Source organism: Mirounga leonina, unplaced genomic scaffold, assembly GCF_011800145.1.
Source record: "Mirounga leonina isolate KUSES-001 unplaced genomic scaffold, KU_Mleo_1.0 Mir_481, whole genome shotgun sequence".
NCBI classification, from domain to species: domain Eukaryota; kingdom Metazoa; phylum Chordata; class Mammalia; order Carnivora; family Phocidae; genus Mirounga; species Mirounga leonina.
Window position 1 is genome coordinate 3,588,282 of NW_023270773.1, and position 15,982 is coordinate 3,604,263.

General features: G+C 47.2%; 2 gene segments (V, D, J or C); both read right to left on the reverse strand.

The window, feature by feature from the left end:
- Positions 1-126: 126 nt before the first annotated feature.
- Positions 127-1,908, reverse strand: LOC117999759. The segment is given in 3 exon segments: positions 127-200; positions 900-1,223; positions 1,376-1,908. Coding segments are annotated over 3 exon segments (444 nt in total).
- A 419-nt stretch (positions 1,909-2,327) lies between these two features.
- Positions 2,328-14,867, reverse strand: LOC117999760. The segment is given in 3 exon segments: positions 2,328-2,456; positions 14,255-14,667; positions 14,810-14,867. Coding segments are annotated over 3 exon segments (600 nt in total).
- Positions 14,868-15,982: the final 1,115 nt, after the last annotated feature.

Sequence of the window (15,982 nt, forward strand, 5' to 3'; positions counted from 1 at the left end):
CATTGTTTAAAAACACAGGGAATTAACTGATCTGTTGGGGATTTTGACACACGTAATGGGGTTTGGGGGGTACAAACCAGAGCTTTGTGTGTTCACAGTGGTCTCCTCAGGTCCCTGAGGGCCCTGTCAGGGATACCGGCCTTCCTGCATTGGGTTCCTGGAAGCAGACTCTGAGATGGAGAAGTGCATGTGCAGGAAATCTGGAAGGAGTTGGGGAGGTCAGACTGGGCAGAAGGAGATGGGACCCACAGTGAGACATCAGATGAGGCCTCCTTCCTGCAGGGAGCCCTAAAGCTGGGAACTTTCAGGACATCTGAACCTGAAGGAGGGTCTTGAGCTCTTGGACTCAGGCCATGATTCAAGAGAATCTCTCTGAGAAGGAGCATGAACCTGGGGAGACAGTTTTCTGAACCAGGAGCACTTCCCAGCAAGGAGCTCCCCTGTGAGCTGCCAGGGGCCTCAGACAAAATGGGTGTGTGCGTGAGCCCAGAGGAGGGGTGACCACAGTGGGTAATGCACTGGTCTGCTCCACTCAGAGTCCCCAGCTGCCATGCTGAGAAGGTTTCTGGAGCTCAGCTGAGCTGGAAAATTCTGGACTCTAATCCTGGTCAGTGAAGGAGTGGCCCATGACCACCATATGGAAATGCAGGGATAATGATCATAGATGGAGGTTTCTTTCTGTTTCCCCTTATACCCAGGCCCTCTGTTCCCAAACATACTCAGGCCCAGACAATCTCAGGAGCCCCAAATCAACCCTGATACACCCTTTGCAGGTACTGCCTGAAGGTTGGGTCGCTTGAATCTGGGGATCTGGGTCAGAGCTGCTCCCTGCTTTGTGCACAGGCCTCCTGGGGCTGGAGGAGAGGGTGACACACATGGGGAAGGGGTTTGTGTCTCACTTCCCCATCTGCCTGTGTCACTGTGAGTATCAGCACTGCTGTCTGATGACTGACAGTAACAGTCAGCCTCGTCCTCGGCCCGGGCCCCGCGGATGGTCAGTGTGACCGTGTTCCCTGAGCTGGAGCCAGAGAATCGGTCAGGGATCCCAGAGGGCCGCTCAGTGTCCTTATAAATGACCATCATGGGGGCTTGGCCTGGCTTCTGCGGGTATCATTGTGCATAGTATTCGCTCAGTATCTCTCCAGAGCAGGTGATGGTAGCCGTCTGTCCCAGGGACACTGACACCGAGGGAGACTGAGTCAGCGCACTGGAGGCCACGGAGCCTGAAGAGACAGAAGAGGAGAGGTTGGTGTGAGGTTCAGGGGCTCATCCCAGGCACCCAGTACTGAGTCTGTGCTGGTCTAGCTCGGGGTTCACTTCAGACCCCGCTCAGTCCTGATGCGGCTGAGTGTGTGGGCAGGCCTGGGGTCAGCACCTGTGCAGAGAGTGAGGACGGGGAGCAGGAGAGGGGTCCAGGCCATGGCGGATGTGCCCAGAGCTCTGCCTCCGGAGACCCACAGCACTGCTGGGCTCCACCCCGGCCTCTCTTATTCCCTTCCAGGCCCTTGGGACTGTGATTGTTAGGACTTATGCAAATTTCCTCCATATCTGGGGCTCCTACTTGATAAACCAGGGGTGAGATCAGAACACGTGACTGAGGAGGAAGAGGGGAGCCCCCAGCTTCCTCCAACCAGCTTTCAGGTCGGACCACTAGCCTTTGTCTGCAGGGTGTAGGATCACAGGCACCTTCCGGGGATCAGACCACATGACCACCCTGCTTGCAGTCTGTGCTTGGCTCCCACTGTGGTCTTTCAGGAGCCTGGCCATGGGCTGTGCTGGGCCCTCTGAGAGTTACTGACAGCACTTGATACAGGGAAGGTGGTCCCGTGGCCTCATTACCTTCCTCGTCCTCCTGCGTGGCGTCCCCCCTGCGTCCCCCAGAGGCACTGTGGTCCCATGCTTCCCATGTCATTAGATTGGGGAACTTTCTCATTAGAATGTTTGTGTATCATTCTGTCTGTGCGAGTTCACTAGTTAACCCACCACCTGCTGTTGGAGACTCATCACATCTTCTAGCCTATTGTCACGTGGTGTTTTTATTTCTGTGACACCCCGTATCCTACAACAGAAAATAGTCAACAATTTTCTTTTCTTTTTTTTTTTTTATCAGTATTAGATACAATCATGCAAATTTCATGAGAAACCATCCCCGAATTCAAAAACCACCATCAAGGTCCATGTCTTGTCGGGGTCCCCAGGGTTATGTCTTCCCACCTGGCAGGTGAGCTTTGGAGCCAGAGCCAGGGTCCCTGCCGGAGCTGGATCCTGTCACTGACGCATGGACAGCTCAGGGACCAGCGCTGTGACCTCAGGTAGTGAGAATCACGTCACTCTGGAGACAGTGTCACAAGGAGGCTGTGGATGCTCATTCCAGGCACCAGGGGCTCCGAGTGCTCCCCCTCCCAACCCCTGAGACCCTCTTGAACAAAGAGGCTATACCCTGGGACCGACTCCGCCTGGAGGTGGGAAACAGAGGCAGAAGGTGAGTGGTCAGGGTGTTCTCGACGGGCCCAGCTTGGACGAGTCCGCTTCCGGAACCCTGGGGTACAGGGCAGGGGGCTGCATTTCCCATGTGAGGTGCTCACTGTGTCAGTCCCGTCGGTGTCCTGGGGGTCACTGTGTGTCCTCCCCTCAGAACAAGGTCCCTGCGGCTGCTGGAGATAGGAGTGATCATCCCTACTTCTTACTGAGGACTGAGCCCTGGACCCCTGCTGACCCCCGGGGCCGGGTGTCCCTGTGAGGCTCCCCCTGGGCAACCCCAGCCTGTCCTGGGGCTTCTGATGCAGCCCTGCTGCCCCCTGCTGGTGGAGGAGGCTCAGAGCAGGAGCTTCCCTCCTGCAGGTCCCTCCACAGCCCCTGTTACCTGAGGAGGGGTGTGTGGACCTGGGAGTCCTGCCTCCCACAGACAGCTGCCCCCCTGCCCAGCCCAGCCCAGCCCAGAAGGTCACATACACGGTGCAGGAGGGAGGACAGGTGCGATTCCTCTACCCGTCCCAGGGTTAAAATGCCCTGGCCTAGCCCGCTGGCTTGTTTCAGAAAGGACAGTGCAGGGTCAAGTGTAGTGCATCTGAAAAGGGTTAATGGCCAGACAAACCTGTGTGATGTCCACAGCCACCAGATTCCCGTGTATTTAGGAATCCCGAACGATGCTTCCTGCATCCCCATCAGAGCAACAGGTGATGCTTCTGGTGCTAAGTTCAGTTGAGCAGACAAACCTTTAATTTTATTGTTATTTCCACTACTTTTTAATATTTCCAGCCACATCTCCGGGAGTTTGGTGTGGGGAGATTTGTAAAAGTAGCCTAGTCTGTGGTTTGGTGAGATGTGGAATCTGCTCCTTCAGACTTGGATACAATTGCACATGATCCCAGTGTGGCTGAAACCTTTTCCCCGGGACAGACTGGAGACGCCAACACCAAGGGTAACTCACTGAGGCCCCACCGCGCCTGCCGAATTACTTAAACTCTTCAACATTTTGCATCATTTAATGCGAAAAAGGTGTGTCTTACATGAGTGTGAGCTTCCCCATTTCACAGCAGGTAAAGCTGAGGCTCAGAGAGGCTAGCTTCCCAGGAAAAGAGCGGAGAGTGGGGCGAGTCCAGGAGCGCAGCCCAGACATGCTCCTTTCAGACTCGGGTCTCCTTGGTGTGGAAGGTGAGCACTATGGGAAGGAGGGAGGGTGAGGCAAGGCTGGGCAGCAGAGTTCCCGTTCCTGGGCTCACTGCCGTCCCCATCCTGGCCTGGCCTATAAAGGAGCCCCTAAGCCTCCACGTGGGGAGAGTCAGCAGGGTTGTGTCTCGGATTAGAGCTGGAGAATCTGTGGGGACTTTGGAGGCTGTCTGGGGGTGCAGGGGCCTGGCCTGGGTCCTGCTGGCTCTGCTCTGTGTTATTGCTTTGTCCTCTCTGGACTCCAAGTTTGAGGGAGTGACAGGGGTCTCGTGGCCCCTCTACAGTATGTATCTAGTCCTGTAGCAGACACAAGGCCTGCAGGTTCAAGAGACTGTGGGGCTCATTCTCTGGGTCCCAGCCCCTCAGCACCATCTGGGCTGAGCTCAGGCTTAGGGTCATATCAGGGTCCTGTGGGGGTTGAGCCTGTGGTCACAGCCTGGGGCAGCACCTGGGCAGGGAGTGAGGAGGGGGAACAGAAGAGGATCCAGGCCATGGTGGGATTCCCAGATCCTGTCTCTTGAGACCCCAGCTGAGCCTGGCCACACCAAGCGTCCCTTATCCCCTCACTGGTTCCTGAGGAAATGCTCCTTCTCAGGCTGCTGGAGAGAATCTCTGCTTCTGTGCGGGCTTCATGGATCCCCTTCATGTGGAGCTGTGCTTCCCTTTGGGATCCATAGGGGGCTCTTGTCACTCTTGTGTTTGCTACCCTAAAAACTGGGGGGATGGACAGGTGAGGGCATTTCTGTCGCTGTTCTCATGAAATGTGGCCTGTGATCATTTACTTCCATTTTTGTGAGTGTTTCAAATACGCATGACATGAAATACTCCATCCTGACCATTTGTCAGAGTTCAGTTCATCTGCCCAGATTCTCTGTTCTGTGGTATTTTTTACACACCGAATGATGGAACAGAATAAATGGCAATATTGTCCTGATCTCGCACTTAGTATAATTTTATTTCGTATAGGTTTCTTTCCTTGGGTATTGCTGTTGAACTCAATTTGACAATATCTATCTTTTATTTGTGGGGTTTAGACCATTTCCTGACTGTGAATAGTAACACAGTTTACTAAATCCCATCTTGCTGTTTACTTTCTGTTCCTCCATGTCTTCTCTGTTCGCCTTTTCCATTTATCTCTTGTTTTTGAGTGACAGAATATCTTTTATGATCCATTCTATGTCTCTGTTTGGCTCATTAGCTGTAACTCCTTGCTGTCCTGTCATCTGTGACTCATCACAGGCTACGTTCAGGTGACACCACACCACGTGACAGAGAAATCATGACATTAGAGCTCACGTCCCGCTCTCTCTTCTTTCTCAGAGCTGTGGTAAGAAGGTCAGACCCATCACTGTTAGCTACGTAATAAATTCCAACATATGCTATGATTAGACATGCTCTAGACAGTGATTTACTTTTCAAAGAGTCATAAATAATCAAGAATTTCTGAATATTTATCCCTGTAGTTATCATTTCTGACTCTTACATGCATTTTTGTAGATTCAGATTCTTCTGGAATCACTTCCTCGTGCCTGAGGGAAGTCCAGTGTTATTTCCTGCGTTATGGGTCTGCTGAAGATTAATTCTGTCAGTCTGGTATACTGAAACAATTTTTTTATTTAGCGTTCATTACTGAAGGCTATTTTCCCTGGATAAAGAGATAAGGGGTTTCATTTTGTTTGCTTTTCTCAGTATTTTGAAGATGTTAATCCACTGGGCTCTGTGTGCATTTCTGCTCATGAGAAATCTGTCTGAATCCTTGTCACTGTTCCCCTGAATCCAGCGTCTTTCCTCTCTCGTGGCTTTTCACACTCTTTTTCTCTGCCTTAAACAATGCGACATTGATGGGGGTTTGTTTCCCCACCCCCATACGTCATTGCTTGTGGTTTCTAAAGAATTTGGAATCTGTAAGTTTTGAGATTTCATGAATTTGGATGATTTTTGGCCAATACTTCCTCATATTCTTTTCCCCCTCTCCACCCTCACTCCCTGGGTTCACAGTCACACGTGCATGACGTAGCTAACGTTGTCCTACACTCAGGCCTGCGCTACTCACTTGGCCTGGGCCCATTCACAACGTGAGTGTCTCTCCCACTGTCTCTGTCTCTCTGTGCATCACAGATAAATACACACATACATGAACATGACATCCATGTCCTATTGGATCTGCACCCTCTAGACATTCCTAAGTCTGCACTTCAGTAGCTATAATTCCTTGTGGTTCAAGTGATGTTATTTTAATGGTTTCTTGTGGATTTGCAGCCCTCACCTCGTACCTTATCCGAGTTCCTCCCAGTGACCCAACATCACTCACATGCAGGATGAGGACCTCATAACATGGTCTCATCTCGCTCATCATTTCTGCTCTCAGCGTCATGTGTTTTACTTGTTCCTCCATTATAAATCAAGCAGGTTGCTGTTGTTTTTGCTTTATGCACATGATTGTGTTTACAGACATTAACCACTAAAATTTGTTTTAGGTTTATCCATGTAGTTAAGATTTCCCAAGCTTATTATAGTTTGTGTCAACTCACATTTCCCTCTGTCACCCTTTCCTTCCGTCCGAGGGCTGTCCTTCACTGTCGCCTGTGCTGAGGGTCTGGGGGTGAGCAGTTCTGGGAGGTTTGCAGTCTGAGATGGGTTAATTTTGTCTTTACTTTCAATGTCATTTTTGTCAGTAAAGACTGAAGATGACAGATATTTCCTATTAGAATTTGAAGACACTGCTCTCCTTTTTTCCACTTTACATGGTTCATGATGAGAAAGGTGCTCCCAGCTCAACGCTGGTTTTTCTGTACAGAAGAGGACTCTCCTCTCTGGCTGTGAGAGTATCTGCATCGCTGGTTTGTAGAAATTTCATACGATGTGCGCTGGGCTGTCTCCCACGTTCCCTGTGCCTGAGCTTCGTTGAGCTTCTTCCATATCTTGGTTCTTGGGTTTCTCCAAATTTGAAGGGTTTTTGTACATTATTTCTTATTTATTTATTTATTTAATTTTTTAAAAAATTTTTTAATTCTTATGTTAAACCCCATACATTACATCATTAGTTTTAGATGTAGTGTTCCATGATTCATTGTTTGTGCATAACACCCAGTGCTCCATGCAGAATGTGCCCTCCTCAATACCCATCACCAGGCTAACCCATCCTCCCACCCCCCTCCCCTCTAGAACCCTCAGTTTGTTTTTCAGAGTCCATCATTTCTCATGGTTCATCTACCCCTCTGATTTCCCCCCCTTCATTCTTCCCCTCCTGCTACCTTCTTCTTCTTCTTTTTTTTTTTTCTTCTTAATATATATTGCATTATTTGTTTCAGAGGTACAGATCTGAGATTCAACAGTCTTGCACAATTCACAGCGCTTACCAGAGCACATATCCTCCCCAGTGTCTATTACCCAGTCACCCCCTCCCTCCCACCCCACCCCCCACTCTAGCAATCCTCAGTTCGTTTCCTGCGATTAAGAATTCCTCATATCATTGAGGTCATATGATACATGTCTTTCTCTGTTTGACTTATTTCGCTCAACATAATACCCTCCAGTTCCATCCACGTTGTTGCAAATGGCAAGATCTCATTCCTTTTGATGGCTGCATAATATTCCATTGTATATATATACCACCTCTTCTTTATCCATTCATCTGTCGATGGACATCTTGGCTCTTTCCACAGTTTGGCTATTGTGGACATTGCTGCTATAAACATCGGGGTGCACGTACCCTTTCGGATCCCTACTTTTGTATCTTTGGGGTAAATACCCAGTAGTGCAATTGCTGGATCTATGGTAGCTCTATTTTCAACTTTTTGAGGAACCTCCATACTGTTTTCCAGAGTGGCTACACCAGCTTGCATTCCCACCAACAGTGTAGGAGGGTTCCCCTCTCTCCGCATCCCCGCCAACATCTGTCATTCCCTGACTTGTTAATTTTAGCCATTCTGACTGGTGTGAGGTGGTATCTCATTGAGGTTTTGATTTGGATTTCCCTGATGCCGAGCGACATCGAGCACTTTTTCATGTGTCTGTTGGCCATTTGGATGTCTTCTTTGGAAAAATGTCTGTTCATGTCTTCTGCCTATTTCTTGATTGGATTCTTTGCTCTTTGTGTGTTGAGTTGGATGAGTTCTTTATAGATTTTGGATACTAGCCCTTTATCTGATATGGCATTTGCAAATATCTTCTCCCATTCTGTCGGTTGTCTTTTGGTTTTGTTGACTGTTTCCTTTGCTTTGCAAAAGCTTTTTATCTTGATGAAGTCCCAATAGTTCATTTTTGCCCTTGCTTCCCTTGCCTTTGGCGATGTTTCTAGGAAGAAGTTGCTTCGGCTGAGGTCGAAGAGGTTGCTGCCTGTGTTCTCCTCTAGGATTTTGATGGACTCCTGTCTCACATTGAGGTCTTTCAACCATATGGAGTCTATTTTTGTGTGTGGTGTAAGGAAATGGTCCAGTTTCATTCTTCTGCATGTGGCTATCCAATTTTCCCAACACCATTTGTTGAAGAGACTGTCTTTGTTCCATTGGACATTCTTTCCTACTTTGTCAAAAATGATTTGACCATAGAGTTGAGGGTCCATTTTTGGGCTCTCCATTCTGTTCCATTGATCTATGTGTCTGTTTTTGTGCCAGTACCATGCTGTCTTGATGATGACAGCTTTGTAATAGAGCTGGAAGTCCGGAATTGTGATGCCACCGGCTTTGCTTTGCTTTTTCAACATTCCTCTGGCTATGCAGGGTCTTTTCTGGTTCCATACAAATTTTAGGATGATTTGTTCCATTTCTCTGAAAAAAGTGGATGGTATTTTGATGGGGATTGCATTGAATGTTTAGATTGCTCTAGGTAGCATTGACATCTTCACAATATTTGTTCTTCCAATCCATGAGCATGGAACGTTTTTCCATTTCTTTGTGTCTTCCTCAATTTCTTTCTTGAGTATTTTATAGTTTTCTGAGTACTGATACTTTGTCTCTTTGGTTAGATTTATTCCTAGGTATCTTATGGTTTTGGGTGCAATTGTAAATGGGATCGACTCCTTAATTTCTCTTTCTTCTGTCTTATTGTTGCTGTATAGGAATGCCACTGACTTCTGTGCATCGATTTTATATCCTGCCACTTTACTGAATTCCTGTATGAGTTCTAGCAGTTTTGGGGTGGAGTCTTTGGGGTTTTCCACATAAAGTATCATATTATCTGCAAAGAGTGAGAGTTTGACTTCTTTGCCGATTTGGATGCCTTTGATTTCTTTTTGTTGTGTGATTGCTGTGGCTAGGACTTCCAATACTATGTTCAATAGCAGTGGTGATAGTGGACATCCCTGCCTCGTTCCTGACCTTAGGGGGAAAGCTCTCAGTTTTTCCCCATTGAGAATGATATTCGCTGTAGGTTTATCATTGATGGCTTTTATGATATCGAGGTATGTACCCTCTATGTCTATACTCTGAAGAGTTTTGATCAAGAAAGCGTGCTGTACTTTGTCAAAAGCTTTTTCTGCATCTATTGAGAGGATCATATGATTATTGTTCTTTCTTTTGTTAATGTATGGTATCACATTGATTGATTTGTGGATGTTGAACCAACCTTGCAGCCCAGGGATAAATCCCACTTGGTGGTGGTGAATAATCCTTTTAATGTACTGTTGGATCCTATTGGCTAGTATTTTGGTGAGAATTTTTGCATCCATGTTCATCAGGGATATTGGTCTGTAATTCTCCTTTTGATGCGGTCTTTGTCTGGTTTTGGGATCAAGGTAATGCTGGCCTCATAAAATGAGTTGGGAAGTTTTCCTTCCATTTCTCTTTTTTGGAACAGTTCCAGAAGAATAGGTATTAATTCTTCTTGAAATGTTTGTTAGAATTCCCCTGGAAAGCCATCTGGCCCTGGGCTTTTGTTTTTTGGGAGATTTTTGATGGCTGCTTCAATTTCCTTAGTGGTTATAGGTCTGTTCAGGTTGTCTATTTCATCCTGGTTCAGTTTTGGTAGTTGATACATCTCTAGGAATGCATCCTTTTCTTCCAGGTTATCAAATTTGCTGGCATAGAGTTGCTCATAATATGTTGTTATAATTGTTTGTATTTCTTTGGTGTTGGTTGTGATCTCTCCTCTTTCATTCATGATTTTGTTGATTTGGGTCATTTCTCTTTTCTTTTTGATAAGTCTGGCCAGGGGTTTATCCATCTTGTTAATTCTTTCAAAGAACCAGCTCCTAGTTTCATTGATCTGTTCTACTGTTCTTTTAGTTTCTATTTCATTGATTTCTGCTCTGATCTTTATTATTTCTCTTCTCCTGCTGGGTTTAGACTTTATTTGCTGTTCTTTCTCCAGCTCCTTTAGGTGGAGGGTTAGGTTGTGTACTTGAGATCTTTCTTGTTTCTTGAGAAAGGCTTGTATTGCTATATACTTTCCTCTTGGAACGACTTTGCTGCATCCCAAAGAGTTTGAATCGTTGTGTTTTCATTTTCATTGGTTTCCATGAGTTTTTTAAATTCTTCTTTAATTTCCTGGTTGACCCATTCATTCTTCAGTAGGATGCTCTTTAGCCTCCATGTATTTGAGTTCTTCCCAACTTTCCTCTTGTGATTGAGTTCTAGTTTCAAAGCATTGTGGTCTGAAAATAGGCAGGGAATGATCCCAATCTTTTGGTACCGGCTGAGACCTGATTTATGTCCGAGGATGTGATCTATTCTGGAGAATGTTCCATGGGCACTAGAGAAGAATGTGTATTCCGTTGCTTTGGGATGGAATGTTCTGAATATGTCTGTGAAGTCCATTTGGTCCAGTGTGTCATTTAAAGTCTTTATTTCCTTGTTGATCTTTTGCTTAGACGATCTGTCTATTTCAGTGAGGGGGGTGTTAAAGCCCCCCACTATTATTGTATTGTTGTCAATGTGTTTTTTGGTTTTGTTATTAATTGCCTTATATAATTGGCCGCTCCCATGTTAGGGGCATAGATATCTACAATTGTTAGATCTTCTTTTTGGATAGACCCTTTAAGTAGGATATAGTGTCCTTCCTCATCTCTTATTACAGTCTTTGGTTTAAAATCTAATTTGTCTGATATAAGGATTGCCATCCCAGCTTTCTTTTGGTGTCCATTAGCATGGTAAATGGTTTTCCACCCCCTCACTTTCAATCTGGGGGTGTCTTTGGGTCTAAAATGATTCTCTTGCAGACAGCATATCGATGGGTCTTGTTTTTTAATCCAATCTGATAGCCTGTGTCTTTTGATTGGGGAATTTAGCCCATTTACATTCACGGTAATTATTGAAAGATAGGAATTTAGTGCCATTGTATTGCCTGTAAGGTGACTGTTACTGTATATTGTCTGTGTTCCTTTCTGGTCTATGTTGCTTTTAGCCTCTCTCTTTGCTTAGAGGACCCCTTTCAAGATTTCTCATAGGGCTGGCTTTGGGTTTGCAAATTCCTTTAGTTTTTGTTTGTCCTGGAAGCTTTTTCTCTCTCCTTCAATTTTCAATGACAGCCTAGCTGGATCTAGTATTCTTGGCTGCATATTTTTCTCATTTAGTGCTCTCAATATATCCTGCCAGTCCTTTCTGGCCTGCCAGGTCTCTGTTGATAGGTCTGTTGCCAATCTAATGTTTCTACCATTGTAGTTTACATATCTCTTCTCCCGAGCTGCTTTCAGCATTTTCTCTTTGTCTCTGAGACTCGTAAGTTTTACTATTAGATGTCAGGGTGTTGACCTATTTTTATTGATTTTGAGAGGGGTTCTCTGTGCTTCCTGGATTTTGAGGCCTGTTTCCTTCCCCAAATTAGGGAAGTTCTCTGCTATAATTTGCTCCATTATACCTTCTGCCCCTCTCTCTCTTTCTTCTTCTTCTGGGATCCCCATTATTCTAATGTTGTTTCATCTTACGGTGTTGCTTATCTCTCGAATTCTGCCCTCGTGATCCAGTAGTTGTTTATCTCTCTTTTTCTCAGCTTCTTTATTTTCCATCATTTGGTCTTGTATATCACTGATTCTCTCTTCTGCCTCATTTATCCTAGCAGTTAGTGCCCCCATTTTTTTTGCACCTCATTAATAGCCTTTTTGATTTCTACTTGGTTAGATTTTCGTTCTTTTACTTCTCCAGAAAGGGTTTCTCTAAAAACTTCCATGCTTTTCTCTAGCCCAGCTAATATCTTTAAAGTGATGATTCTGAACTCTAGATCTGACATCGTACTAATGTCCGTATTGAGTAGGTCCCTGGCAGTCGGTACTACCTCTTGTTCTTTTTGTTGAGGTGATTTTTTCCGTCTTGTCATTTTGTGCAGAGGAGAATAGATTAATGAGAGAACAAAATGCTAGCAGAGTAACAATGCCCCCAGAAAATATACTCTAAACAAATCAGAAAAGACCTGAAGCAGTGGGAAATGAAAGGGAAAGAGAGAAAAAAGAAGAGGAAAAAAAAGAAAAAGAAAAAAAAGAATAAGAAAAAGATAAAGATAAAAACAAACAAAAACAGAACAAAACAAAACAACAACAACAAAAAGAACAGAATGTGATCAAATATGATCAGGCTGGTATATAGATCAGTGCCACCCACTAGATTTTGGGTGTATTTTGGTCTGTTAGAAGAAAGTGCCTCCCATGATTTTAAGGAAAGAAAAACTTATATATGTATAAAAATAAGGGTTGATATGATGAAGGGATGGAATATGACTGTAAAGATGGAAAGTATAAAAAATTTTATAAAAGGAATTGATAAGAAGTTGTTTGAAAAAAGAAAGAAGAGGATTTAAAAAAAGAAAAAAGAAAAAAAAAGGGAGAGAATGTGATCAGGCAGGGGAGTAGAAAAAAACCATATACTAGAGATTTAGGGTATATTTTAATCTGTTAGAAGAAACTATCTCAAAATTTTAAAGAGAGAACAACTTATACATATGCCAAAAATATGGGTAACTACTATGAAGGGATAGAATATGACTCTAAAAATAAAAAATAAAAATGTTTTTTAAAAAAGGGATTGATAAGATGTTGGTTGAAAATGGGAAAAAGAAAAATTAAAAAAAAAAAGATAGTTAAAAAAATTAATTTTTAAAGACTAAAGAATCATGGTAAAAAAGCCATAAATTCTATGTGCAGTATTCCCCTAGCGCTGGAGTTCTGCCGTTCTCATTGATGGGTAAACTTGGTCTTGGCTGGCTGTTCTCGCTGCTCTTCTGGGGGAGGGGCCTGTTGCCGTGGTTTCCAAATGTCTTTGCCGGAGGTGGAATTGCCCCACCCTTGCAGGTCCGGGCTAAGTAATCTGCTCCGGTTGCTCTCTGGAGCTTTTGTTCCCTGCGAGCTTTCCGTACAGCTCTGGAGGCGGAGAGTGAAAATGGTGGCCTCCCAGTCTCCGCCCCGGAGGAGCCGAGAACTCGGGGCCCCACTCCTCAGTGAGCCCCCAGAGAAAAGCTGTCAGTCACTCCCGTCTCCCCCGTCTCCGGCCGCACTCCGTGCTCGCCTGGCCTGTGACCGCGCGTTTCTATCTCTGGCACCTGTCCCTGGGTGGAGTCTCCAAACCCAGCAGATCCCTGCGGTGCGCTCCCACCCTGCTCCTCCCGGGGGAGGAAGGTGAGTATCCCCGGATCTGCCGCTTGTTGGGTCCCTGCTGGAGGAACAGTGGCCCGACTGTGCCCCGGATCACGGTTTATGGCAACCCCGAGCTGAGAGCCCACACCTCGGCTCCGTCTCTGCAGCAGGCTTCCCCGCTCCGATACCTGGGAGCTCTGCCGCACTCAGGCACCCCTGGTCTTTCTGTGACCCCGACTGTCCTGAGACCACACTGTCCCGCGAGGCTTCCACCCCCCCACTTAGCCACCAGAGTGACGTCCCTCAGCGGAGCAGACTTTTAAAAGTTCCGATTTTGTGCTCCGTGGTTCTATCATTTGCCAGAAGTGGCCGACGGAGCCCCCTCCCCCGCCGTCTATCCTCCCGAATTTCGAATATCACCTCAGATTCATTTCTCCGCACGTCCTACCTTCCAGAAAGTGGTCGCTTTTCTGTTCAGAGAGCTGTTGCTATTCTTCTCGCTGATCTCCTGTTGAGTTTGTAGGTGTTCAGAATGGTTTGATTCCCATCCAGCTGAATTCCTGAGAGGAGAGGAAATCCAGGTCTCCTAGTCCTCTTCCATCTTGCTCCTTTTTGTACATTATTTCTTCACAGATTTTTGAATTTACCCTCAGTCCCTTCCCTTCCCTCCCGCAGTCTGTACACTTACTTGCACACTGTCTGGGTGGCGTGTAGGTGTCCTCCAGGCACTGAGCCTTCATTAATTTGATTATTCATTGATTTCGCTGTGTGTTTCATTTTGACTACTTTCCATCGCTGTGACATCACAGTCCCTAATCTCTTCTTTTGCAGCATGATATCTCCTGTCAGTGTGTCTCCTGTATTTTTAAATTTCAGACCATATGATTTGGGAAGTTTTAAAAGAGTTGTTCTTTACAAAATGTCTTCCGTTTCTGCTTCTCACATGTTTAGTCCTTCCTCCACCCACAGTCCCAGAGGAAATGGAGTTCTAATGACTGATTACACATTCCCTGCCGATCCACCCGGTGCAGCCTGCCTGGAGGGCTGGGAGGAAGGGGACAGACTGGGCATCTCAGACCTGGGGACCTGGGCCAGACCCGCTCCCTGCTCTGTGCATAGGCCTCCTGGGGCTGGAGGAGAGTGGGACACAGACGGGGAAGGGGTTTGCGTCTCACTTCCCCATCTGCCTGTGTCACCATGAGCATCAGCACCGCTGTCTGATGACTGACAGTAATAGTCAGCCTCGTCCTTGGCCCGGGCCCCGCTGATGGTCAGGGTGGCCGTGTTCCCTGACTTGGAGCCAGAGAATTGTGTAGGGATCTCTGAGGACCAAATACTAGCCTCAAAAACGACCAATACAGGGGCTTGGCCTGGCTTGTGCTGGTACCAGCGTCCATTAATATCTTCCAAGTCCTCTCCAGGGCAGGTGATGGTAGCCGTCTGTCCCAGGGCCACTGACACACAGGGCGGCTGAGTCAGGCCACTGGAGGCCATGGAGCCTGAAGAGGCAGAAGAGGAGAGGTTGCAATGAGGTCCAGAGACTCAATCGCAGGGTCCCAATCCCAGGCTGTGCTGTACCTGAGCTCAGGCTTTCGGGCAGTCTCAGCTCAGGTCCTGTGGGGCTGTGTGTGTGGGCGGGACCGGGGGTAGCTCCTGTGCAGAGAGTGAGGACAAGGAGTGAGAGAGGGGTCCAGGCCATGGTGGATGTGCCCAGCGCTCTGTCTTCTGAGAACCACAGCTGGGCCAGGCTAACCCCGGCCTCTCTTATTCCTTTCCAGTCCCTTGGATGTGTGCTTGCTAGATTTATGCAAATTTCCTCGACTCTGAGACTCCAAATGCATTCAAACCTCTTGTGCGCTCAGACCACATGGCTGAGGAGGAAGAGAGGAGCCCCCAGCTTCTTCCAAGCAGCTCTCAGGTCAGAAAATGAGCCTTGGTTTCCGAAGTTTGGTATCACAGTCACACTCTTGGGGTTTGAACACAACCAGTGTCCTAACCCATTCTGCCTGGGGGCTGTCCTGGCCTGACTCAGGACCTCCCCGAATCCTGGCCGTGGGGCTGAGGTGGTCCGACTGAGACATGCAGAGAACACCTGATTAAGGGTGAGGTGGTCTTGTGACCTCATTACCGTCCTCCCCCTACTTCAGGTCTCCTCTGTGGCCCCACAGGCACTGTGGTCCCGTCCTTGGCATGACAACAGAATGAAAAACCTATAAAACCCTCAGGAGGGCAGGGCCTGGGGCAGCAGGGGCCTGGTCCCTTCTTCAGGAAGCCTCAGGCAGCCCTTCAGGATGCGGGGACACCTAATCGAGGAAACCAGACGAGGCACAGGCCCTGGGGCCCATCTAGGCTGCCTGTACCCAAGGAGAAGAGGAATTCCCGCAGGACTGTGCTGTCTAAGGCGGCTGTCTCCCCTCCCGAGTGGCACGTGATTACCTCTGGGGCCCACGAGATGTACAATGACATCCTAAATTTGTACTATGTTCTATAAAACTTGACTAGAGTCCTCATAGTCAGAAGAGACCCCACTCTGCCATTGTTCAGTAGGGTACACACAGAGTGGAGGCCAGAGAACCTGCTAGAGTCTCCCCCAGTTCACGGGCCAGGCCAGGACCAGGGAGACACCTGATCCTAAAGCCTGAGTAGCAGCTGCTCAGAGGGCAGTTGAGAGTGAGAGCCAGACCACCGAGGATAGTTTGTGTCCCGTCCCCCATCCTTCTGTGTCACCTGAATCACTACCGGGCACTCCCAATGCCACATTAGGTGGCTCAGCACTGGTCAGCCTCGTCCTGGCTTCAATCCTGGTCACGCTCA